The sequence below is a fragment of the Oryctolagus cuniculus genome, chromosome 2 (assembly GCF_964237555.1).
Source record: "Oryctolagus cuniculus chromosome 2, mOryCun1.1, whole genome shotgun sequence".
In the NCBI taxonomy this organism is placed as follows: Eukaryota; Metazoa; Chordata; class Mammalia; order Lagomorpha; family Leporidae; genus Oryctolagus; species Oryctolagus cuniculus.
In genome coordinates this window covers 11,297,429-11,321,698 of record NC_091433.1, presented here as the reverse complement: position 1 = coordinate 11,321,698, position 24,270 = coordinate 11,297,429, and the positions used below count along the sequence as shown (strand labels likewise).

The window sequence follows — 24,270 nt, the reverse complement described above, 5'->3', positions numbered from 1 at the left end:
GAGTGCAGACTCGAGTCCCAGCTGCTCTGCTTCCCATCCAGCTTCCTGCCAATGTGCCTGGGAAGGTGGCAGACGGCAGCACAACTACATGTGTCCCTGTCACCCACGTGGGAGGTCAGATGGACTTCCCGGCTTTTGCCTGGCCCAGCCATTTGGGGAATGAGCCAATAAATGGAAGATCTATGCCGTTCAAAAATAAATTATAAAAAAAAATTAAATGAACCAAAAGAAAAATTATCAACTTTGAATATTTTAATGAACTTCTCAGAGCAGCCTTGCAGATAGCTCCTGGCCACATCAGATGTAATATTGTTAATTCAGATTTACTGGCTGCACCTGTATTTGACAGGTTCCTTCTTCACTACCTATTCTCATATTAGAACAAATGCAGCTATCTTTTTGCCAAAAATGTTCTCCCATAAGAGCAGTCTTGTGCAGATCAGCTGAGAAAAACATAAAGAAGTTGTTGGCCTTGCCACTGTATATTAGCTTGCTTCCTCCCAAAATGTCTTTTAAAGTCTCTCACAAGACGCTTTGATAGACTCTTCAGCTGATAGCTCGATGTTACTAGCCACGGCCAGTCTCGTCCTGCAGCTTCGTTGCCTCCTGGCTGTCCCTCGTGACCCCAGGCTGTGAGCATAGCTGCACCTGCAGCGGGCAAACGTTTTCCCTCGGCCGATCTCACTGGTGCCTTTAGCAGACTTCCAAGTATACAGCTGCTACTCCTACACTTCTGTGAGATAAGTTTAAAAAAAGATCTCTTAACCATAACTATGCAGAGGAGACAGGGGTTTTCTGACCTTTAAGTAATTAGTTTTTCAGTAGTGTTCAGTTTTTCTAAAGAGTATAAGCCTCTTTAAAAAAAAAAGTTTTTATTTATTTGAGAGGCAGAGTTACAGAGAGAGAGAAAGAGACAGAGAGAAAGGTCTTCCATCCACTGGTTCACTCCCCAAATGGCTGCAATGGCCAGAGCTTGGCTGATCCAAAGCCAAGAACCAGGAGCTTCCTCCCAGTGTCCCACATGGATGCAGGGGCCCGAAGACTTGGGCCATCCTCCACTGCTTTCCCAGGCCATAGCAGAGAGCTGGATTGGAAGAGGAGCAGCCAGGACATGAAGCGGCGCCCAAATGGGATGCTGGTGCTGCAGGCGGAGGCTTAGGCTACTATGCCACAATGCCAGTTCCTAGTATAAACCTCTTAAAGTTTTCTTTTTTTCTGTGCTTCCTACAAGGTATTGGGGGTCCTTTAAAATGTTAGGATTAATTCATTTGTGCTTTCTACAATAATTTTTCATTTTAAACATTAGCTAATTTACATATGTATTAGGTACAAGTAGATGTGTCATTCATGTACTAAATACAGAGTTTGACATCAGAATCAGCAACAGTTGACCTGTTGTATTAACCACAGGCTTCCTGGATTTGTCCCCAACAAACCCAAAGCTCCCACACAAGTGTCAGCAGTGGGCAGATTTTGACAGGAATCAGTAAGACTAGAACTGCTGTCTCATATTTAGACAGCCCATAGATGGGTGCCTGAAGTGTTAACATTAGTATGGTGAAGTCTTTTATTTAAATATTAACTAATAATTGTGGTTGTGTGTTTTGGTTTGTTTCTGGCCAGCTCATCAGAGTTGTCACGAGCTCAGTTAAAGTGCAAGGAATCCTGTCTTATGCCTGTGTCATACTCTTCTATTTTGGGTAAGGTGAACCATTCTTGAGTATACTTTTGTTTATCCAGTAAAGTATAAATGCACGGTATAAGGGAAGCTAATAGCACCCAAATCGTACGACTCCCACTCAGTGCTGGCGTTGCCTTCCCAGTGTGTGCTTCTGAGTGTAATCGTATCGTAGTTAGATACACTGCTTTTTGGTGGTACTGGTAGTAATAGTACTTTAGCTCTTATTTTACTCTCTTAAGGCTTTTGTAAAGCCCTCTCTTTTTTTGTTAAAAACCAGGTTTTAGTCATACTTTCTTTTGTGAAGACAAGACTGCCATTGCAGTCGGCCATTTTTCCAGGATTAAAAACGTTTTGATCTTCTAGTTTGTTTGCCACGTTGAATTACTTCATGCACTCTGGGCCTACGTCATGTCAGCCGAAAGCCAATGCAGAAGTGGAGTTTCTCTGCCAGTGGCTGGCGGCCCTTACCTGCAGCCGTGTCGGCCTCATGCAGCTTACGCTCTGGCTGCGGGAGGCCACAGTAAACACAGCCAAAGCAGTCGGGCCTGGGACTAAGTGGTGTGAAGAAAGCAGCAGTGGGAGGTGGGGCTGCCGTTGCTGGCTTCTTCAGCTCGTGGATGCAGGGGGACGTAGCCCAGCCTGGCCGTAGAGGATCTGACTGACGCAGGGTGTGAGGCGTGTAGCAGAGGGGTCAGATCTCCTCCAGAGGCAGCAGTGGGGCGAGAACAGGCTTCGCAGTAATCACGTCGCAGTGCAGTCACCTGCACGAGGCCTGGTTTCCAGAGACACCTGTGATTCTGCAGCTCGTGTGTTGAGTGTGTTTTCTGCTCGGAGCCCAACACGTGGCCCCCACGTGGCCCCGACGTGGCCGGTGCTCAGCAAGCTTGTGCCCCAGCAGCTGTGGCGCAGCCCCTCATCAGCGGTGAGGAGACAGCGACTCTCCGCCCTCCGCTCTGGCATGCTCAGCCCGGGCCCTCCCCTGCAGGCTGTGCTTCGGTGATGCGGCCATGCAGTGACACCCGCAGCAGGCCAGAATCCCCATCAGCTCGCGGCCAGTTCCCGTTTTCCATTTGAGGAAACATAAGTGCTTTACTAGAGTAAGGTCACTCTTCAGGCTTTTGACGTTGGGAAAACACAAGACCCTCCTTTTCCAGTACAAATTCCCTTCTCACCCCTTGAAATGCTGACATGGAGCCACACTTACCAGCTGATACTGCTGTGGTTGTTCCGGTGGTAACAAGCTGATCATCCTAGTGTTCTGCTGTTGACATGAATCAGCAAGCAGAACTACTACACCTGGACGTCTTGTGTGGCTGTAGTTGCTTGTGCGTGACTCACCCAAGGGGCTGTGCGTCTGTATCAGTTACCGTTCAGGCACTACTTCTCCAACTGGGCGGTCCCCCCCAGCCGTCCATGGCCCACTCTGCTGATCTTTCTAACTCCCCATGGCAGGGTTACACTCAGGTCGTCCTCTCCTAGAATTCTGAAAACCGCTGTGCCCAGGAAGCCTCTTTTATCACAGACTCCACCCAGCCCGGATGGTCTCCCATCCAAGAACAGATAGAACCCCTTGGATCTCCTAGCATCGAATGCTGTGCATCTGTCCCGCTGGGATGGGAGTCTCACTGGCTGCTGTGCTTCCTGGTCTGGTCAGCACTCCTCAGAGAGCAGCTGCTGGCTCAGCTGAAAAGCTGACGAGAACAAGTGCCTGTGTGGCGGACAGATGGACAGCCAGCTCCAGGGTGAGCAGTGGTGTTCTGTGTCAGGGACAACGTGGTGGTGTGAGGAGATGGCGCTGGGCAGAAAGGCCAGCAGAAGGGCTGCCCGGAGGAGCAGCCGCTGCCCAGCAGCTCTCTGAGCGCGTGCTGGGGGACGCTGCACAGGGCTGCAGCCGTGGGGAGGCTGGAGAAGCTGCGGTCAGTCCAGTGAGGAGGCCGTCAAAATCTAGTCAAAAGGACTTCTTATATCTTAAGATCTTTGAAAGTAATTTCACTGAGTGACTTTAACTGGCTTGAGAAATACCTGTGATATAGTGTGATTTAGTGTGATATATTGTTACATGAATGAAGACAGTAAAAATCACAGATTGGCTCCACTCTCTGCAGCATCCAAAGCACCTTGCCCTGCTGGCCTCCGTCCTGGACTCGCTGGTTGAGTGGCTTGCCCAGGTCCACACAGGCCTCTGTAGACACTGGACCCCAGAGTCTGTGCCTTGTCCCCTACCCCTACCCCTACCAGTCCTCTCTGCCCTCTAAGTAGACCTTATTTCTATGTAGAGAAGAAGTGAGAGTAGATGCAGATGACTAAGAGATAAGATAAAGCTACTAGATGCCACAGTGCCTCTGTGCTATTTTATTTTACTTTTAGTTCATCTGTATATACTGAGTGTGTTTGCTTTGTAGGAAGCATAAATGCTGAATTATTCAGTAGTAGGAAAAGTTTCTAGCTGCTGTAATTCTTTCTCAAGAGAAGTAAGGGATTTAGCAGAAGTTGTGCCTTGTGGTGAAAGTCCCGAAGCTCTGGCAACTGTACACACCTCCAACCTGGACCCTCTGACTCCTGGCCCGCCCCTTCCCACCCTGCCCCTCCGGCGCCGTAGCCAGGGCAGTAGGTGGCCCTCAGTGGTTAAGATGAATTCCACCCAGTTACTTGTCTGTCTCTGGCTTTAGGCTGGTATCCCTGAAAGTCCTGAACAGCATCGTGCTCCTGGGGAAGGCGTGCCAGTACGTCAAGGAGGCCCGGATGGAAGAGAAGCTGTTTAACCGCCCCCCGGCCAGCACGCCCAGCCACCCGGCCAGCAAATCTCAGAGCAAACGCAGAGCTTCCCCAGGTAGGTCCGGCTCTTTCCACGACTTCCCTGAATCACGTTGAAAGACTGCATTGTCTCAGCTCTGCCAAGTGCACATCCCTGTTCAGTCAGCATTTAGAGTGCTTTGGAGGTTTGGTTTCGCTGTACTTGGTTGTCTGAGTTCTGTAGTGGTTCTACTTTTAGATCTCACCACAGATGCACATGACATGGCGTCCAGTGCTTGTTCAGTGGATGCTGCGCACCTGTCACACAGCAGGGCCAGGAGATCCCACAGAGGGTGAAGGCAGCGTGCCTGCTCCGGGGAGCAGGGAAGAGAAATACGCATGCCTGGGTCAGTGGCTGTGAGCACTAGAGAAACCACGGCGGGCTTGCGGGAGGCTAGGAGAGCGAGTTGGGGGAGTGGGGACACACACACACACACACACACACACACCTCGCTCTGAAGGGATGCTGGCAAAGGGCCTGAGGGCGCAGGGTGGCCAGCCTTCCCAGGAGGCCAACCTCTGGACAAGCGCCCCAGGCAGAGACCCCAAGGCAGGAAGCAGTTTGTTGGGTGGAGAGCAGCAACAGCTGTGGCTGAGGTGACCCAGTCCCGGGGAAAGGGTTGGACAGGGCTCTGTGGGCCTTGGGGGGCTCCTGCGCACCAGGGCCTGCAGCTGCCCGGGGGACCTGACTGCTGCGTGGCTGCAACAGACCAGTTGTGGACACAGCTAAGTATCGCTCCCCAGCTTGGTGGAAAATTCCAGAAGAGTGAGTCCAGAGGCACGGGCCAGGAGGCTGCCTGCTCAGGGCACGGGGCAGTGGCGAGGCAGGCAGGGGGAGATCTAGAAGATCTGACTGGAGGGCTTACTGAGGAGCGCGTTAGGTAGAGGAGTTAAGGATGGTTGCGTGGACGGTTTGGAGGAGGAACTGAGCCACTGACTTAATTTTTGCCGTGAGATGGCAGTTCCTTCTAGTTGAAGTGGTCTGTTTTTAAATTAACAGAACAGCTGTGTGCCAGGCAGTACCAGTGATGCCCTTCAGGGCCTTGCACACCAACAGGGGAGCCAGCGCAGGGTCTGTGAGGGGCAGCAGAGCACCGCTCCTGTACGTGACCGTGCCTAAATGCAACTTTGGAGGAGGAGAAGGAAGGCCGGTGAAGAGCATTGGAGGGACCCTCCGGGGACGGGGCTGGCCGGAGCTGCGGCAGCTCGGTGTCGCTGTGAGTGCAGGGCTTGCAGGGGAGAGGGGCACGCAGGAGCCTCGGCCACAGCAGAGTCTGGTCTGACGGGAGGGCCGTGCCCCTCACATGTGCCTTACAAGGGGCTAAAGTAAAATAGCGCGTGTAGTCACTTGAAAGTGACTTTTTCATCATGAGGAGCAGTGTGTAAGCACTGCTGGTGGTATGCAGATTGCACGTGGTCAGGCAAACTGACTGGCTCATGGTGGGTCTGTATGTTCTCTGTTCTTTCAAAAAATTAAGATTGCTAAGAAATTAGTGACGGGTTGGGAGGGCCCCCACTCATGAGAGCACAACCCCTTAACACACATTCTGCAGTCCATGGCCGTCAAATCACAGGTCATGTGACAGAGCCTTCATGACCAGTGTCTGCGGAGGACATCTCGCAGGCCAGGAGACCATGCGAGGATTACAGTGAGGTGAATAGAGGAGTGGACTCTCAGGGCAGCATCTGGTGCGTCAGATTCTGAACAAGTACAGTTTACAGGACATCACTTTGCATCAGGGTAGCTGTTCTTCCAGGAGTGAATGTATTCACTGAGGTTGTAGCTCCAGGCCTCAGCCTGGCTGTTCCCAGGGCCCGGTCCAGGATCCCTGTGTCCTGAAAGAAACTTCGGAGAGCTGGTTGGTTTTCACCTCCAATTTCTTCTCCTGGAGGGATGATGCTAATGTGACTGCACGTAAGAGGTGGGATGTCCCGGAGCAGGCTGCCCACGGACTTGAGTGGAGGAGCCGAGGTCGGTCTTTCAGGTCTGACAACAGGCATGGGAGGACTAGGTTGTGTAGGCAGAGGCCGTAACATACGAGTCCCGGGCTTTCCAAAACTGAGTGTGGTGCCGCTGTGGCTGAACCAGCGGAGAGGTGGAGCCCTGAAGGCTCCCTGCCAGTCGTGGCTACGTGTACGCATTCTGTTTGGTTGCTGTTTGGGCTATGTAAGAGAGGACAGGGGACCCTTTCTCCGGCATCCCAGTCAGTGAGGACCGGGACCATCTTCTAACGCGGTGCATCTGTTTCCCACAGGCCTTTCCACGGAGGAGAACCTGACTGCCTCGGTCAGCAGCCAGCCTGCGCGGCCGAAGGAAGACATCATACCACTGCTAGTGACCAGCAGTTCCGATCAGTTTCTGACAACGCCGGACGGTGATGAGAAGGACATAACGCAGGACAATTCCGAGTTGAAACACAGATCCTCAAAGAAAGATCTGCTAGAGATCGACAGGTTCACGATCTGTGGAAACCGCATCGACTGAACTGCGGCTGCCTGTGCTCACGGTGCCGGGCCCGGGGCCGCGGACGCTGAGCCGCCGGCTCGGACACAGGCTGAGACGGCACTTAAATATTTATTTAAAAACTTAAGTTATTGCTGGCAAGCAGATCTTAGTCTCCTCCGGTGACGTGGTCTGGCCGCGGGCCGGATCAGGGAGCCGCGGCGCACCTGGCCTGCGCTCCAGGAGACCCAGCCTGCTCGGCCACGCAGCAGCACTTCTGGGCCCGAGAGGCCGAAGCAGCGTCGCAGGCTCTTTGGCTTTGTCAGTCTGACCTTCCAGAATGTTGCATTTTGCCTCCAGGCCTCTCCAGTATAACGAAAAACCTGGAAACTGTGAAGCTTTTACCTTTCCAGTCTCACTGTTTTCACAAACAGTTTCCAAACTGTACTTCATCTGCCAAAGCATTAAAAAAATTATTAAACATAAGATACACGTTCTTACCACCAGAATAATCCTCGAAGACATATCTGAATTAATCAGAATAAAAGGCTACCTTAAATAAGACATAGTAGCATTTTATAGAAAACAAAAATGAACCCTAAGGCAGTTCATTTATTTAAAAGAAAAAAATGAAAATGAAGGTTATGCCTTAGTAAGGAATTGTTCCATACTTTTTCAGTTTATTCTTTCAGACTAAATAGGAGATGTGTGTCGTGTAACTGAGTGGATGGGACAGAGATTTCCTGACGACAGAAGCACTTTTTGTACTGAGAGTGCAGAGCCTTGTTAACTTTGTGGTGCAGTTAACTGGTTTCATTTTAAAACCGCTTGTTTCAGAAATGATTACACCTGCAGGAATCTGGTGTTGGATAGGTTAAAAATTTGTTGGTGTGCAAAATTCAAAGCTGTCGATTTTAACTGGATTTTTCTCAGAGTTGTAAAACAAATCTCCCAAGTGCGATGGGCAACAGCCTCTCTACCGGGCTTTCAAAAGGCACCCGTCCTGTCTGGGTGCCCTGTGGGTGCCCCTGGCCAGGCTCCGAGATGGGCTGTGAGTGCTAGGCCTGCCTGGGCTGGGCCGGGAGGCCCGTGTCGGGGAGCAGCTGTGTGCACGGAGATGAGCTGTTTGGGGCATGTGGCTGGCTGGCAGGACGTGCGGAGCCGTTTGTGTGTGGATGTTGGGAACAGCAACCAAAGGTGCTTTTTGGTTTTGTGCAAGATCCAGGTGTCCATTTCCGCCCGGTTACCTGCCTGTGGCTCGCCTCGCAGGCATCGCAGGAAGGGTTACTCTGCACCCCGCTCTACCTTGACCGTCCTTCCCATGTTTGTATAAACATCTTATAATTCCAGCTGTTCAGAAGATGGTTCTCGTAACTGTCACTTCCTTTGCCATGTTGAAGTTCAGTTCTCGCACTGGTGTCCAGGCACGGGAGGCAAACTATAGGGGTTTCACCACTTCCTGTGAAAGCAAGCTTCCATGTTTGGCTTGTTCATTTGACCTAGAAAAGCGAGTTTAGCGTTTCATTAATCAAGAGACCTGAAGATTGGCATTGAGGAAATCGTACCGACATGCCTTTGTGAAGCCACAAAGTATTTTTTAAGTTAAAAATGGAAACTTTAATTGCTTTGCCTATGTTTCCGGGGGGCCCCATTCGTAAATTATTGTTCTGTTCTCCATCTGCCTTTCACCAGAGCAGTCCGTGGTGAGTGGGAGTGGTTGGGGAAAGCTCTGCCAGACGAGGCGGCTGGTGAGGGCAGGAGCACAGTGTCCGGGCCACTTCCAGCCCCGAGTGATGCCGTTAGCGTGCGGTCATTGGGGAGGGTTCCCTTTCCTTTGCAAATGCTGTTGGGAGATCGGGATGATGTTCACTTCTGTTATAATGGCATTCAGTACTAATTTTATAAGTGCATCTTGTGTGAAACTCAATAAATTCAATTTTGTAATCTTTTTTAAAAAGGTCATTGAATTTATTTGAACAGTGCCTAGTGCTGTACTTGGTGGAATGCATTTCGCACTCTCTGGTGAGTTTACATCTCGTTTACAGCCGATAGACCCTCTCACTTGAATTTTCCCTTTGTCCTAGATGGTGGTGAATGCTTAATTATCTCTTTGAAACATATAGGCTGGGCCTTGGTCATAGATCACTTAACATCAGCAAATGAAGGTGGTTGCATTTTGCAGGTGTTTTGAATGTCATACAGTGTGCTTTTCACGTCTGGGGGTGAAGTACAAGGCAGTGTTGTGGTTTAAAAAGAAAAAATCCAAGGCACGCCCCGGTGCCTGTTAGACCCTCTTCCTTCCCTTTGGAATCAAGGTGTGCATTCCCCGTGTCATTTGAGCTTGTCCACACTGCCTGTGGACCAGGACTAGGGTTTCGGCGCATTCATTGCCGCAGGTCACACTTGCTCTCATTAGCTCCTTAGACTTTACCCTCCACTCCGGGTAATGCAGCAGAGCAAGAGAGGAATTCATAAAACAGTTGGAAGGCGCCATGTTTAGAAGTGCCTCCATTCCGTTTACTTTTCAACAAAGACTTGTGTCAGGAACCGCTCTGCTGGAGGCTCAGCCAAGCTGCAGTCCAAGCCCCTGCCCTTCCTGGAAGGCTGAGGTGACAAGGCCGTGCCTCACGTCTGCTGACCACAAGTTCCCGGGGACCCACTGACCGCCCAGGTTTGTTTCCATTTTAAAATAAGTACAGGCATAGTTCTTTAACATTTGTATGTAAATCTGATTTTTTGTCCTATTGGACTGGTTTCGATTGGAGTAATTGAGAGCAGTTTTACAGCACCTCTAGAAAACGGAAATAAGATTTGTACTAGGCTATTCATGCAATGCTGTGGTGTCCTGGGAGCCAAGGGCTGTAGCTGGGTGTGGAACCACTGCACAGGGACTGCCTTGCCCAGGCCCTCTTACTGTTTGTTACATAGAAATCAAAGGGGTGTTCCCCATAATTGTATCAAGACGCCCAAGACAGGTGGTAGATGGCATTCACCTTGTCTGTTCGCTTCCCACCAGCTGGAAGCCAGCCCAGGTGGTGACCTTGGCACAGTCATAGAGAGAGGCACAGAGCGCCTGAAGAGATGGAACCCAGGTCCCCACGTACCTCTACAGAGCAGAGTCACCAGTGAACTTGGAAAGCAGCCTAGACTGAACCTGGGCGGGAAATAAACCCATGAAATGCCTTTGCTCTGAGCCACCGACTCTGGAAGGTGATGCCGGTAAGCCCACGAGGGAGTCTGAAAGGGGCTGGTGAGAGATCCTGACATGCGTGGCGCGAGCGAGGGCTGAGGCCCAGCTCTAAAACAAGCGCTTCTGAAGCCGCTGTCTTTGGATGCTCATAGCTGCTATCTACCGTGGTTTGTAAGGAAAGATAAAGGTTAGTTACTCTGCTCCCTCTTTGAAGAGGACTCCCCGCGCCCTGGGCCGACCTTAGACTTTAAACCAGCTTATCAATGGCCACGCCTTATTTGTTCACATACTTTGTCAAACAGATGTCTCCTGGGCCTTATCTCTGGGGAAAGTGTGTGCAGTGGGAGAGTGAGGAGGAGTGGCAGCAAAAGGAGTTAATTGAGAGTAGTAAGAACGTGTGAGTCCAAGGTGCCGTGCAGGGGATGGGACCGTCCCTGGGTAAGAGTTCAGGGAGTGCCGGCAGCCTTGGCACTGGTTTCCTGTGATGAGGGAGGAATGGGGAACATGGAGAGGGGACATTACTAAGAAGTTAGCACTCTGATGGGGTTGAGTTATCTGAAAGTTGCTGAGCAAAACCAGATTCTGCTGTTTGAAATTTCACCAAGGGGAGAGCAAACCTTGGCAAGTTGGCAAAAGACACATTTTCACGTAAGACAGTAGAGTTGTATTGGAGGTTGTTTGATATTTAAAGTAATGAGGCTGGCGCCATGGCTCAATAGGCTAATCCTCCGCCTTGCGGCGCCGGCACACCGGATTCTAGTCCCGGTCGGGGCACCGGATTCTGTCCTGGTTGCCCCTCTTCCAGGCCAGCTCTCTGCTCTGGCCAGGGAAGACAGTGGAGGATGGCCCAAGTCCTTGGGCCCTGCACCCGCATGGGAGACCAGGATAAGCACCTGGCTCCTGGCTTCAGATCAGCGCGGTGCGCCAGCTGCAGTGGCCATTGGAGGGTGAACCAACGGCAAAAAAGGAAGTCCTTTCTCTCTCTTTCTCTCACTGTCCACTCTGCCTGTCAAAAAAATAAATTAAAAAATAATGAAAAAGAAGGGTGGGTGTCAGCAGTTCATGGAAAATGCCCATTGTGAGAAAAACTCTTTTCTGTACCAAAGCAAGCTTCCCTCCTAACTCCATTCCCCACGAACTTTGTGAAGAACCCCCATAGTTAGCTCTTCACCTGCGACTGCTTTCGGCCTGTGGGGAAATCAAGGAGAATCTGTTTAAGGGATTAGTTCAAGAACTGCTGAACACATAAGCTCTTGCAGGGTGAGCAGCTGTCAAAGTGGGTATTTAGCTTGGAAACACCAGTTATTTTCAATAAGCATGTTCTTTCATTTTAGATACATTTGACATAAGAACATAAGTAGCTGCTCATACAGTGTCAGGCTTAGCCAGGCAAGTGAGATGAGCAAAAAGGAAAATGTAGAAATACGCTATGAGACGTGATTTAACAGTAACGGCAGTCGCTGCGCACAGCCGGGTGTGGTGCGTGCCACCATCGGCATGGGCACTGGTGGCGCAGAACATACCCAGGTTCTGCCACTCTCGCTGCTACAGCCCTCAAACCTTGTACACTTCCTGGCACGTGGAGGTGGCCAATCGGGATTTATTGGCGGCTTGGTGCTGTGGCTTAGTAGATGAAACCACCACCTGTGACGCCAGCACCCCATGTGAGTGCCGGTTTGTGTCCCGGCTGCTCCACTTCCAATCTAGCTCCCTGCTGATGTGCTTGGGAAAGCAGCAGAAGATGGCCCAAGTATTTTGGCCCCTGCCACTCATGGGGGAGACCCGGAAGGCACTCCTGGATCCTGGCTTCGACCTGGCCCAGCCCTGGCCATTGTAGTCACCTGGGGAGTGGACCAGAGGCTAGAATATCTCTCTGTCTACCTCTCTCTATAACTGCTTTTAAAATAAGTAAATGAATCTTTTTTTTAACAGATTCATTCACTTATTTGAAAGGCAGAGTTACAGAGAGGGAGAAACAGACAGAGATCATCTTCCATCCACTGGTTCACTCCCCAAATGGCCGCAACAGCCGGAGCTGGGCAGATCAGAAGCCAAGAGCTAGGAGCTGCTTCTGTGTCTCCCACATGGGTGCCAGGATCCAAGCACTTGGACCATCATCTGCCACTTTCCCAGGCCCATCAGCAGGAAACTGAATTGGAAGTGGAGCAGCTGGACCTCGAACTGACATCCTTATGAGATGCCAGGGCTGCAAGCAGCAGCTTTACCCACTATGCCAAGGTGCCGGGAATACTAATTTAAAAAATCTTTAAAAAATGAAAGACTCATTGGGCAAATAAAACATGGAAACCATAGTGGAGGGTGTGCACTTGGGATGCCTGGGGAAAAGGTAGGATTTAAATGAGTAAGAAGGGAAAGGCAGGTGTGAACCGGGAGGAAAGACTATGTATGTAGTGTGGTTGCAGCACAAAGTCCCAAGTGTGTACTGGTGCCAATTAAGTGCAAGCATCATGCAGAGAATAGGAGGGGAGCGTCCGTTGGAAACTGCAGGCAGAGGCAGGGCTGGAGTTCCGAGAGCTGTACCACCTTGCCAAGCAGGAGTCCTGGACTGGGTCTTGCAGGGGAGGCAGGGGCTGGAGTGGAATTGTGAGTTGGCTTGGTGTAACTGTCGAAGCAGGTACATGGAAAAAGCTGCTTTGCAAGCTCTCAAGTGCTATGATCAGATCAGTATTCCAGAAGTCAGACCAGGGGCCTTAGGATTATTAGCTCATGGCTGTGGTTGTTTTAGTGTGAAAGCACTGTGCAAAACTCGTGCCCCATGTTCTCACATCTAACCTATTTCTGAAGTAGCAGAAGTAGTAGTTCCTGTTTATAAGCAGAAAAGCTGTCTTAACTGGAGAAAGAGAAAGTTCACATCAGCTGGTTTGCATCTTAGAAGGCTGCAGCAGCCAGGGCTGGGGCCAGAGCCCGAGCTGGGAGCCAGGCATTCAATCCAGACCTCCTGCAGGAGGTAGGAGGAGCCCAATTACCAGAGCCGTCACAGCCGGAGTCGGGAGCTGAGGCTGGGCATGGAACGCAGACCCTGCTGGTGCTGACCTTGCAGAGAAGACGTTGGTAAGCTGGGCGGGGAGAAGCCCAGCAAGGACCGCCGACAGTGTAAAGCGGTCAGAGACGCCCTCAGCGTGGCAGCCGAGCCTCCCAGGTCAGAGACGCCCTCAGCGTGGCAGCCGAGCCTCCCAGGTCAGCGTGTGAGTGACAAGTGCAGTGTGTCCCTGCCTGCTGCCTCCGCGCGCAGCCGTGGTCTTCAGCGTGGTATCCAGAAGAGCCGCATCACACCTCCTGGAGACAGGTTAGAAGTGCAGATTCCCGGGCCCTGGCCACACCTGCGGAGTCAACCTGTCAGCAGGGGGCCCACCTGTTTCTCAGAACAGGGCTGTAGGTGAGTCTGGTGCCTGGTCAAGATGAGAACCCTGGCCTGGAGTCCTCCCTTAGGGATCTGGGTGAGTCCAAGCACTTGACGCTGTCTTCGCTACCCAAGGCAAAGATCAGTGAGACTAAGCTTGGATTGGGGGACCAGAAGTTCTGTATCAGATGCCTACTTGTCCTCTAAAATCTACATTTCATTGCTGTCACTCGCTCAAGGCCAAGCAGCTCCACAGAGGCAGAGCAGGTTAGGACCAGGGGCTTCTATTTATACATTTTTCTTAAAGATTTATTTTATTTGAAAGGCAAAGTGACCGGGGCAGGGGAGGGAGACAGAGAGATCTTCCATTTGCTGGTTCAATCCCCACCCAAGTGGTGATGTCAGGGCCGGGCCAGGCCAAAGCAGGGCTTTGGAGCTTCAGGACTCCCACATGGGAGGCAGGGATCCAAGTACTTGGGCCATCCTCTGCTGTGTCTCCAGGTGCATTTGCAGGGCGCTGGGTCAGAAGTGGAGCAGACTTGGTGCCCATATGGGATGCCGGCATTGCAGGTGGCCCCAGGATCAGGGTCTAGTTCTTCCTCAAACCCTGCTGCTGCCTCTGCTGCCCGTCAGGACTCAATCCCCATCCCCTGGCGGGAGGGCCTTTCAGATGAGCTGTGCAGAAATCAGATACTGAGAGCTTTGGTCGCCCAAGAGCAGAGGAAGGGAAAGTGCACTCTGTCCACTGAGGGATGCGATTTCACACCAATTCAGCAGGTGGGGCAATCGCTCTCTCTTCCCTGAGCATTCTCCACTCCAGGACTAGGAATAGAAGCAGGCAGGGCCCGTCTGGACGCCGACACTCCCATGGAGAGAACATGGATGACAGAGGTGTGAACGGCGGGGTATTTCCGAGCCTGGGCTGTGCTAAGAGGTAATCAGCAGTGTAGTAAGGACCTGGTGCTTCCCTGAAACGGTGGTCGAGACGCCCTCTGAACCTGACCTGCCCTTGGAGGAGAACCCCGCTCAGGAGACCCACACGTTCCATAAGCAAAGTCCCCATTTTACAGATGTGGAAACCGAGGCTCGGGAGGCTCTTTTCCCAACAGAGTCACTCAGCTGGGGCGTGACAAGGTCAGAATTTCAGCCCTGGTCCATCTGAGCCCAGAGCGTGCGTCCGTAACCGCTGTGCAGTCTGCACACCTGCACAGAGCTCTTAGCAACAGCGACATGACTTTTCTTAAATTGTTTTAACAACAGCAAGCACAGTTAATAGCTTTTCCATTGCTTCTGCCTTCTTTTGGGCTCACATTTTCCAGAATTTCAAAGGAGTCTAATTCTCCATGGACTGCCTTTGCCGCGTGCTATTTGTAGAACAGGATTAGAATGGATTGTTCTGGTTACCCTGCGTATAGTGCTGAGTCACTGTTTTTCTCCCTGAAGCACCGTGACAGTGTTGGAGCACAACAGTGTGGATTTATGTGACACCTGGCACTTTTCAAATAATCTCCCCTTGACTTCTGATCAACCCTGAAGGGTTGGCACGGTCGGGGTGGTGGCATCCAGGTGCCAACCACAAAACCAAGACCCTGGTTTTCCAAGTGTTCGTGTATAATATAGGTCGGCATATCCAGTTGAGAAGCAGAATGTGCCTCGTGCTGTGTCCTCATGCATCACGGGCGAGTGACTCTGTCCCAGCTCAAACAATGGCAAATACCAGACATTTAAAAAGCTGCTACTAGTGTTTCTGAGAATACGTATGAAGATATTGGAACCCACATGTAAGCGTGTTTCAATAAGACTACCATGCACGCTGGCTTCTAGCAGCTCCTGTACGTGAAGTGAGCATTTTTCCACGTCAATAATCTGAACTATTTTCACTGGCAACGTAGACTCCCATGTATGGCCACAACACGACATCTCTGCTCAGCTCCTCTATGGTGGGCATTGGTCTGGTTATGTACTTTACATGCAGTTCTACAACTGGCATTTCCTGGCCAAAGTCTTCCAGGGGCCCCCGATGTCTGAGTGTGCCCAGAACCCCATGCCCCCATCTGCCCTGGATGGGATGAGGGTCCTCCAGTTCTGGTTACCTTACAGGAGTTTATAAAAGGTTACCAGAGGCCAGCGATGTGGCACAGCGGTTAAGCCACCACTTGCCGCAGACACTGGCATCCCATAGTGGAATGCCAGTATGATGCTCCACTTCAAATCTAGCTCCTTGCTGATGCACCTAGGAAAGCAGTGGAGGATGGCCCAAACAGCTGGGCCCCTGACACTCCTGTGGGAGATCCAGATGGAATTGCTAGCTGCTCGCTGACTTCGGCCTGGCCCAGACCTGGTTGTTGTGGCTATTTGGGGCATGAACCACTGGATGGTTGGTCTCTCTCTTTCTGTTTCTCTCCCTCTATCTCTGTCACTGCTTTTCAAATAAATAAGTAATTTTTTAAAAAAAAAAGGGTACCTAGTTTTAGGAGTATGATTAAATATTTTAATATATTAGATATTTTTTGAGTGACATGCTTATATTCATTTTTCTCTTAATTTCAATATTTTTCCTGATGATTTAAAAAAATTAGTGAATCAAGCTTCAATCAGTCTTTTAGGTGATCCAAATGAATCTGTAAAAAGAGGTTAGAATTCCTCACCCCACCCAAATTAGGGAAAGCCCTTAGAAGGACTCGGAAATCAATTTTCCCTCTTGGGATTCGCAAACAGCAACAGGAGGGACGAGAGGAAACGCTGGCACGTTCAACACGTGCAGGCCTTTGGTAAGCAGCCCAAAAGGAGATTCGTGAAACATCACTGATGTGGCATAGCTATGTGACAAGGCTGCCAGGGATAGAAACATAGCAAATCACACACAAGGGCTCTGGGTTGGGACTCGGAAGAATTGGATCCCAGAGCAGCCCCTCTGTGATGTGTTGGAAGCCTCCCCTTCTGCTGTGTCTGCTTCTACAAAGAGAAGATGCTTGGACACATTCACAAATCAGTTCACCTCGAGGCGCCCCATGCCGGCATTCTAGGGTAGCATACACCCTCCTTGCTCTTTCCTTGCTCTTCCATTTAATAAGCTCTCTGGCCAGTTGCAGAAGTGCTAGACTCGGGGCCTTTGAGGCATCTCCTGCATTCTTCTGTCTTAGGAGTCAGGCCAAAAAACGCAAAGAAGCAAGACTTTCTGTGGGCAGATGTTTTAGAAGAGGTGCAGTAAGAAATGGCATTGTAGCTTCCCTGAACACAAAGGTTAGCTGACCCCCTGGTGCCTTCTACCCCGAGGGTCCTGTGGACCATCCTCGGACTCTCTTCCCGAGAGACGCTGAGTGTGCGGAGCTGAGGGACTTTGTCCTGTAATTCATGTTCCATGCAGAGATTTCAGACATCTGTTTTCTAAGGAGCAGCCCAGATGGTGGGAAGCTCAGTATCCTTATCTCAAAAACAGCCTCTTTTCCTGGCAGAGGGCAGTGAATGTGGGCTTTGGAGTCAGGAAGACCTGGGTCTGAGAAGAGGCATCCTGTCTCCCCCAAGGCCAGATGATCCAGCCCCTGGGGCTCTCTCAGCCTCCAGTGTGATAGAGCCGTGGCAGGTGGCTGCATGTGGGAGGGAGAGGACGGGTGTGCAGCATGTCAGCGAGAGAGGCTGCCTTTCTTCCCACTTCCCAGGTCAGGGAGTAACTGGCCACAAGTTTTGGCCATTTTGTCAAATTTACCCAGCATTTACCTGCATTACCAAGGGCAGTGATGTAGGTGAATCAAGTGTGTCCCTGGGGGTACTACAAAAGCTCACAGAGCGTGGCCGTGTGGCAAAGTGAGTAAAGTTGCCACTTGGGACGCCTGCATTCCATATCAGAGTGCCTGGGATCAAGTCCTGCCTCCATGTCTTTTTTTTTTTTAAGGATTGTTTATTTTATTTGAAAGGCAGAGTTAGAGGGAGAGAGACATCTTCCATCCCCTGATTCACTCCCCAAATAGCCACAAGGGTTGGGGCTGAGTCAGACCAAAGCCAGGAGCCAGAAGCTTTTTCCAGGTCTCTCACATGGGGGCAAGGGCCCAAGCACTTGGGCCATCTGCCACTGCTTTCCCAGGTGCATTAGCAGGGAACTGGATTGGAAGTGGAGCAGCCAGGACTTGAACTGGTGCCAATGCAGGATGCCAGTGCCGCAGGTGGTAGGTAGCCTTACCCAGCACATCACAGCACCAGTCCTCTGCCTCCACTTCTGATTCAGCTTCCTGCTAATGCACACCCTGGGGGGATGATGGCCCACAAACTTGGGTTTCTGCCACTCACAGGAGAGACCAAGATGAAGTCCTGGGGTCCTGGCTTTGGTTTGGCCCAGCTGTTGCAGGCATTTGGAAAGTGAACCAGCAGATAGAAGCACTCCCCCTCTCCCTGTCACCTTTTCAAAAAAATGAAAATAAAGCTTTCTTTAAAAAAAAAAAAAAAAAAAAAAAAAAAAAGCTCTTTGGGACCAGCCAGCGTTATGGCAAAGGAAGTTAAGCTGCTACCTGCAATGCCAGCATCCCTGTGGGCGTCATTTTGAGTACAGCTGCTCTTCTTCCAATCCAGCTCCCTGCTAAAGTGCCTGGGAAAGCAGTGGAAGATGGCCCAAGTGCTTGGGTCCCTGCCACCCACATGGGAGAACCAGATGGAGTTCCAGGCTGCTGGCTTCAGCCTGTCCCATTTGGGGAGTGATCCAGCAGGTAGAAAAGCTCTCCCTCTATCTCTCTGCCTTTCAAATAAATAAATAAATAAAAAACTCATGGAAAAGTGGAATTAAAACATAAGTTTAGGGGTGGGCATTTGATTCCTCTGTGATGAGCTCAGCCCATTTCAGGTGTCTGGGTTTGAATTCCAGTTCTATTCGGATTCCAGATTGCTGCTAATACACACCCTGGAGGCAGCAAGTGATGTCTCAAGCGGTTGGGTCTCTACTACCTGTGTGGGAGACTTAGACTGAGTTCCAGGCTCCAGGCTTCAAGCTGGCCCAGCCCCAGCTGTTGCAGGCATTTAGGTGAGTGAACACTGGATGGGACTCTTTGTCTCTAGCTCTCTCTGTCTCTCAAATGCAATAAATAACCAAGAAAACAAATTTAAAAGATAACGTTTAAATAACTTATTATGCTGCAAAAAATTTTGAGAACCATGCCTTGCTTCTTAATGTGCGTTTCCATGAGCTTTCTAAAGACCACTAGTACAGAATAAGAATACTAGGAACCACTGGGCATACAGAGAACAGTGCTAGCAAGTGTGAGATGAGGGGAGCCTATGCTAAGCTTTGTGGAAAAGAAAATATTTGAACTGCACTTCCCCTGGCTAGACAAGATTCAGCCACAGTGACAGGAAACCCAACTGCAGCAGCTGTGAGAGTGGCTGTCTGTCCATCTCACATAGCAAGAGCCAGGAGGTGGTCATTGGACAGCACTGGTTAGTGTTGGGATATGGTCAAGTCCATTTTTCCCTTTGGCCCCAAAGTGGCAACTGCACTCCAAGCATCACAAACTATGTTAAAGAGAGAAAGCAGGCAAGAAGCAGATGACCTGTGCCTGCCATGTCTGCTCTTTAATCAAAGAGGGAAAATCTTCCCAGGCCCCTTTTACCCACAGCCAGAAGCATTGGCCGCAGAGGCTGGAAGTAGGTCCTGTGGCCACACCCAGCTGTCCGCAGGGCTGCAAAATGAGGACAAAAGAGCCCCTGACTGACCAAGGTTAACGTGGTTCAAGGTTGTTGACTACAACCCAGAGCAAGAAGTACATTTTACACTGAAACCCACTGTACCCATATTTGTACCCACACATATTTAACCAAAAAGTGAATTTTGACAAAGCAATACTAAACTTTACTCTGATTTATTTGAATATTTTTCGGTTTGTCTTTTTAAAATTTGCTGAGACCACACTAAATCCCTTTGACATCCTGGTGATGAGTTGTGTCCTATAGTTTGAGAAATGTTGACTTAGACTGAGCCTGGTGAGTTGCCTGCCTGTGGCTTCCTGGCCCTGAGCAGACAATCTAAGGGAGGTGGGCGTTGAATAGGCACAGAGTGGCGCCAACATCAGACCTTTAAAGATGGGCAGTTTGTGTACAGGGGAGCAGTGAGAGTGAAATGGGCAAGTGTCTGAGCACCCAGGGCCGGTTCAGCCCGGCTCTGGGCATCTGGAAGGAGGAGGGGCTAGAAACACTGCTGGGCACTGCCTGCTGCTGGGCTGCAAGCGACCCCTTCGGGGAGAGTTAGCCCGGGACAGAAGATCTCAGGACCTCTGCACCCCTTCTTCCCGGGGCTCCTTTCTCTCACCACAGGCTGTTGCATCACAGACTCTTCATCAGGCCCTTGCATAGTTCTGTTTTTCAGCACTTTGCCTTCTCCTGCTGGATAAACTTCCTAATGTCTTTTCAAGAACATGATCATCGCCAGTGACCCCCAAGGCTCTGTCCCAACTCAAAACCCAGATGTTTCCTCAAATGACTTCAGACAACTGTGTCATGCACACCATGAGTCATTTTCGGTGCAACCCACATCATGCGAGCCAGCGTATAGCACATTTGTATTTACCAGCTTTTCATTACTTAAACAAATACCCGAGAGAAGCTACTGAGGAAGGTCAGCAGTTTGTTTCAGCTTACAGTTTTGGAGGTTCACAGTCGCAGATTGGGCAGCCCCATCCATCTGGCTCTGATGGGGGGGGGGTGTTGGCAATGATGGAGTGTGTGGAGGTCAGCCAGGAAGGAGAGGGAAGCTAGGCCCCACTCAGCTTATATAGAACCAACCTTCTTGTGAGAACTACATTCCAAGGGCAAGTCTCCAATGACCTAAAGACCTCCCTCTGGGCTCCCCTCCTAGACATCGTAATTGGTTTGAGTTTCCACCTTAACCCACCAACCAGTAACATTAATCCATTATCCATAAGCATTAATAAATATCAATTAACGTAAGACTCTGGGGATCAAGCCTTTAACACATAAGACCTTGGGGGACACCTGAATTATTATCCAAACCATAAAAACCTATCCTGATTTCCAAAGGCTCATATCCAACCCATAACTCCCATCTGGTAGCTTGAATGCTTTGTTGCCTTGATGTCTCTTGGCAAACAAGCTGGCCCACCATCTTCAAGTTCAGCCTTCCACAAAGTCTCAGAACATGAACCCAATACATCCAAGCCCTTCACAATGGCTTATCAAGTGTGGTCTTTAGTTAAGCTCCCAACAGGACCCTCATTTTAATCAACCTCATCATCATAGGTCTTCACTGTTTACCATCCTGTCAACATTCTGGTCTTCTAAGCCTTCACCAATCACCAGAATAGAATAGAACAGAACAGAACAGAATAGTGTTCTGTTTATAACAGTCCGGTCTGTAGCCTGGTTCTCTGAACCTTTCCCCATTCCCAATTCCAAAAGCTCCTATAAACTTTCAGATATAGTTAACAACCCAAATTTTTTGCATTGTTCAACTTTTCATAACTACAAATAAAATACCTGAAGAAACTACTTATGCAAGAAAGTTTATTTTGGCTCCCAATTTTGGAGGTTCACAGTCCAAGGCTGGATGACACAATGAGTCTGACGTCTTATGAGAGTAGAGGCTGTTGGTGATGGAGTGTTAACAGAATTTTGAACATGAGGTAGACTAGGAAGAAGAGAGAGTAACCAGGCCCAACTCAGCTTATATAATCAACGTTCTAGTGTGAGCTAATTTGTGAGGGCATGCCCTCAATGACCTAAGGACCTGCCTCGGGGCTCACCTCCCAGGTGTCATAATTGGGTCTAGCCTTCATGCTTAATTCATCAACCATTGACAATCCATTATCCATTGACATAAGACTTTAGAGACCAATCCTTTAACCCGTGGGTCTTTAGGAAACATCCAAGCTATTATCCAAGCCATAACACCATACACCAAATTGAACTCAAGCTCTGGGAAACAGCAAGAAGCATTTTCTCATTTCCCTCCACCCCTGTGGCCCCAATAGGCTGAGGACACAGCAACTGGGTGTAGATGCTCTCCATCCTGCCAAAGTTGGACACATAAGCCACCACTCTCCCCACCCCCCCACCCCCATCCCCACCAAAGAGGACTTTCTCAATCTCTCTTGGGTTCAGAAATTAGCCATCTTTTTCATTAGCAGTGGTTATCTTCTAGTGCCTTGGAGGCAGACTGCCCCAAATCTTTGATCAAGTCACATCCTGAGGATTATTTTAATGAAAGTCCTAGCACTGGCACCTGCCAGATTGGTATGAGCGTCCTTTGTCACAAAGGGGTGGTTAGTGATAAAAAGAGATCAGAGCCCCTTGTTGACTTGACTGTGCTTGCAAGGGAGGGATTGTCTAACAAGTTATCTGGATGCTGTGAAAGTCTGTACTCTTTAAGGCCTGAAGGAGTTCTTAGTTAAAGAAAACCCCCACTTGTTATCTTCCATTCATTGGCTCAGCACACAAGGTTGGGAGGACCCCAGGGGTTCACTGATGCTGCCTTGTGCCACCATTTTCAACTCCTTGAGGTGGGTATTGCAATGATGTGGTATAACCTACATTCTTGCATGTTACCTAGGATCCTTGTTGGAAAACAGTGGTAGATAACTAATGAGCAACGGAACAAGACCTCCATTCTCTGGTAAGGTAGGGCTCCCCTAGACTGCTGAGAGCTGAGAGAAATGACCAAGATAGGATGATAGACCCTTGCAGTGTGGTAGGGCCAAATCCTCTCTGGAATCTGTTCTCACTGATTCTCTTATTTAACAGATAAAATAAATTTAATTAGCTTCATTTTCCAGAACCAGACTTGGCAAGATCTTGCCCTAGGTCACATTTCACACACTCCTAAGATTCCTCCGGGTACAGGTCTCCAAGCTACTGCTTCGAGTTCATGCTACCATACCCCCTGGGTTAGCACCTTACTGCTGCTGTAAGTTGAAATAGCAGTAATCATCTCTGTCATTCCTCTACTTCGCAAAAAATCCTATTACAGTCAACTATTGAATTAGGTCACAAAAATAATCCTCCTAAGTCGCTGACCCCATTTGAAACACGGAGGCGGTGTCTCATCTCGGAAGTAGTGACCCAGTGGGGATCAGAGTCTTCTAAGTATCCATGAACTCAGCTAAGCCTCACAAAGGCAGCTCCCGAAGCTGGTTTCTTCCTCCAGGGGACGCTGTCCCTCTGTTGACAACAGCAGACTTCTGTTTTTAAATAGCCACTTCTGGCTCACCAAGTCCTTGCGCTTCTATGATCTCATTGGGTGTTCAGGTCAGCCTGTGAGGTTAAAACAGACAAAGCTAGTTTGTGTTCATGGTCTGTTTTTTCCGTGTTCTGATTTGACTAATGTACTGTAGGTGCCTTAGGTCAGGCACCCTGCACATAGACCTTTTGGCCTAGGCACAATCATAATACCCAGCTCTTCATAGACGAGACTCTGAACTTACACGGAAGCGGCACGTTCACAGTAACATGGTAAGTAGAGAGGCAGGAGTCAAACCCAAGCAATCTGCTCCCGTCTGCTCCCTCTGCAGCCTTCCCACAGTGTCAAGAGCCATGTTGACCAGTTGGATCACAGTCTGCTCCCCAAAACAGAAAAGAGCAGTGGAGAAGTGGGGGGTCACAAATGTCCTGTCCAAAGGCCCCTCCACATGGTGTGGGCACCATGTCTACGCGTGGCCCACACTGAGTACTTGCCGTCTACTGTCCTAATCCTCACAGGGACAAGAGTCTTGTCTCAGGTTCATCACCGAGGGCTCTGAGGTCCGGGAAGGCCACATGAAGCCCTCACATCCCACAGCACATAGTAGAGGTGACCCTGAAGCCCGCTTACAGGATGCCGAAGACTGCTCCCCTGTGGTAGACTGCAGGGCGGCAGCATCAGGACCAGAAAAAAGAAACTCCAGGTTGGGGCAGGATGAGGGAGAAGCGCCGTGGTCAGCTCTCGCTGTGGCTGGAGGAGTCAGAGCAGAGCCACAACTCCACGGGGAAGCCTCAGCCTGCCCAGGGTTTCATTCCTCAAGGGTCAAGTCCAAGACACATGACAGATGGAACACGTTTCCTTAGGGAAGACCGGACTCAGGTGCTTACAAAGATCCAGGAACACTGGTCACATTGAGTGATCATGTATGTGTGTGCATGGTCAGATTCCAAGTGATTTTTTTTTTAATTTTTGTGATCTACTTAAAACTAGGTTTTATCTTGTAGGCCATTTTTAGGCTCATGTCATCATTGAGTATAAAGTCTGGAAAGTTCCATCCACCCCCTGCAACCATGCGTGCACAGCCTGCCCCCATTATCTTATATATTACTCTTGACGAAGCTACATTGAAAACGCTGCCATCACCCCAAGTCCATAGTTTATATTATGATCACTTTGGTGTTGTACAACCTTTGGGTTTTGACAAATGCGTAAAGATGTGCACCCACCAATATAGTACCACATGGACTAGTTTCACTGCCCTAAGAATCGTGTGTGCTTCACACAGTCATTCCTCTCTTGTCACTCATTCCTGGCAATCACTGACCTTTTAATTGTCACTGTAAAGTTTTTCCTTTTGAGAATTGTAGAGTTGCAGCCTTTTCAAAGTTGGACTTGTAGCATATGCAGCCTTTTCAAACAGGCTTCTTTCCCGCAGTAATATGCATTTAAGGTTCCTCCCTGTCTTTTCGTAGCTTGGTAGCTTACTTTATTAGCACTGAACAATATTCCATATTCTGGAGGCACCACAGTTTATTTGCCCGTTCAGCTACTGAACGATATCTTGGTTGCTCCTAGGTTTTGGCCATCATGAATAAAGTTGTTATAAACACTCAGGTGCAGGTTTAGGGTG

At 49.8% G+C, this 24,270-nt stretch overlaps 1 protein-coding gene and 1 long non-coding RNA gene across 2 annotated transcripts in view; one reads left to right on the top strand and one right to left on the bottom strand.

Annotated features, from left to right (window-relative positions):
* Positions 1 to 8,874, top strand: part of TAPT1 (transmembrane anterior posterior transformation 1) — a 68,904-nt gene extending 60,030 nt beyond the window's left edge. The window contains exons 12-14 of the mRNA XM_051830318.2: positions 1,624 to 1,700; positions 4,351 to 4,511; positions 6,730 to 8,874. Coding sequence (XP_051686278.2) covers positions 1,624 to 1,700; positions 4,351 to 4,511; positions 6,730 to 6,959 — 468 coding nt within the window. The 3' untranslated portion in view covers positions 6,960 to 8,874. The remainder of the gene's footprint in view (positions 1 to 1,623; positions 1,701 to 4,350; positions 4,512 to 6,729) is intronic.
* LOC138848432 (uncharacterized) lies at positions 7,974 to 23,119 on the bottom strand. Its single transcript, XR_011386195.1, has 2 exons — positions 22,478 to 23,119; positions 7,974 to 21,092 (listed from the first exon to the last, which is right to left on the bottom strand). It is a non-coding gene; the product is annotated as an uncharacterized lncRNA (long non-coding RNA).
* Between the last annotated feature and the right edge of the window lie 1,151 nt (positions 23,120 to 24,270).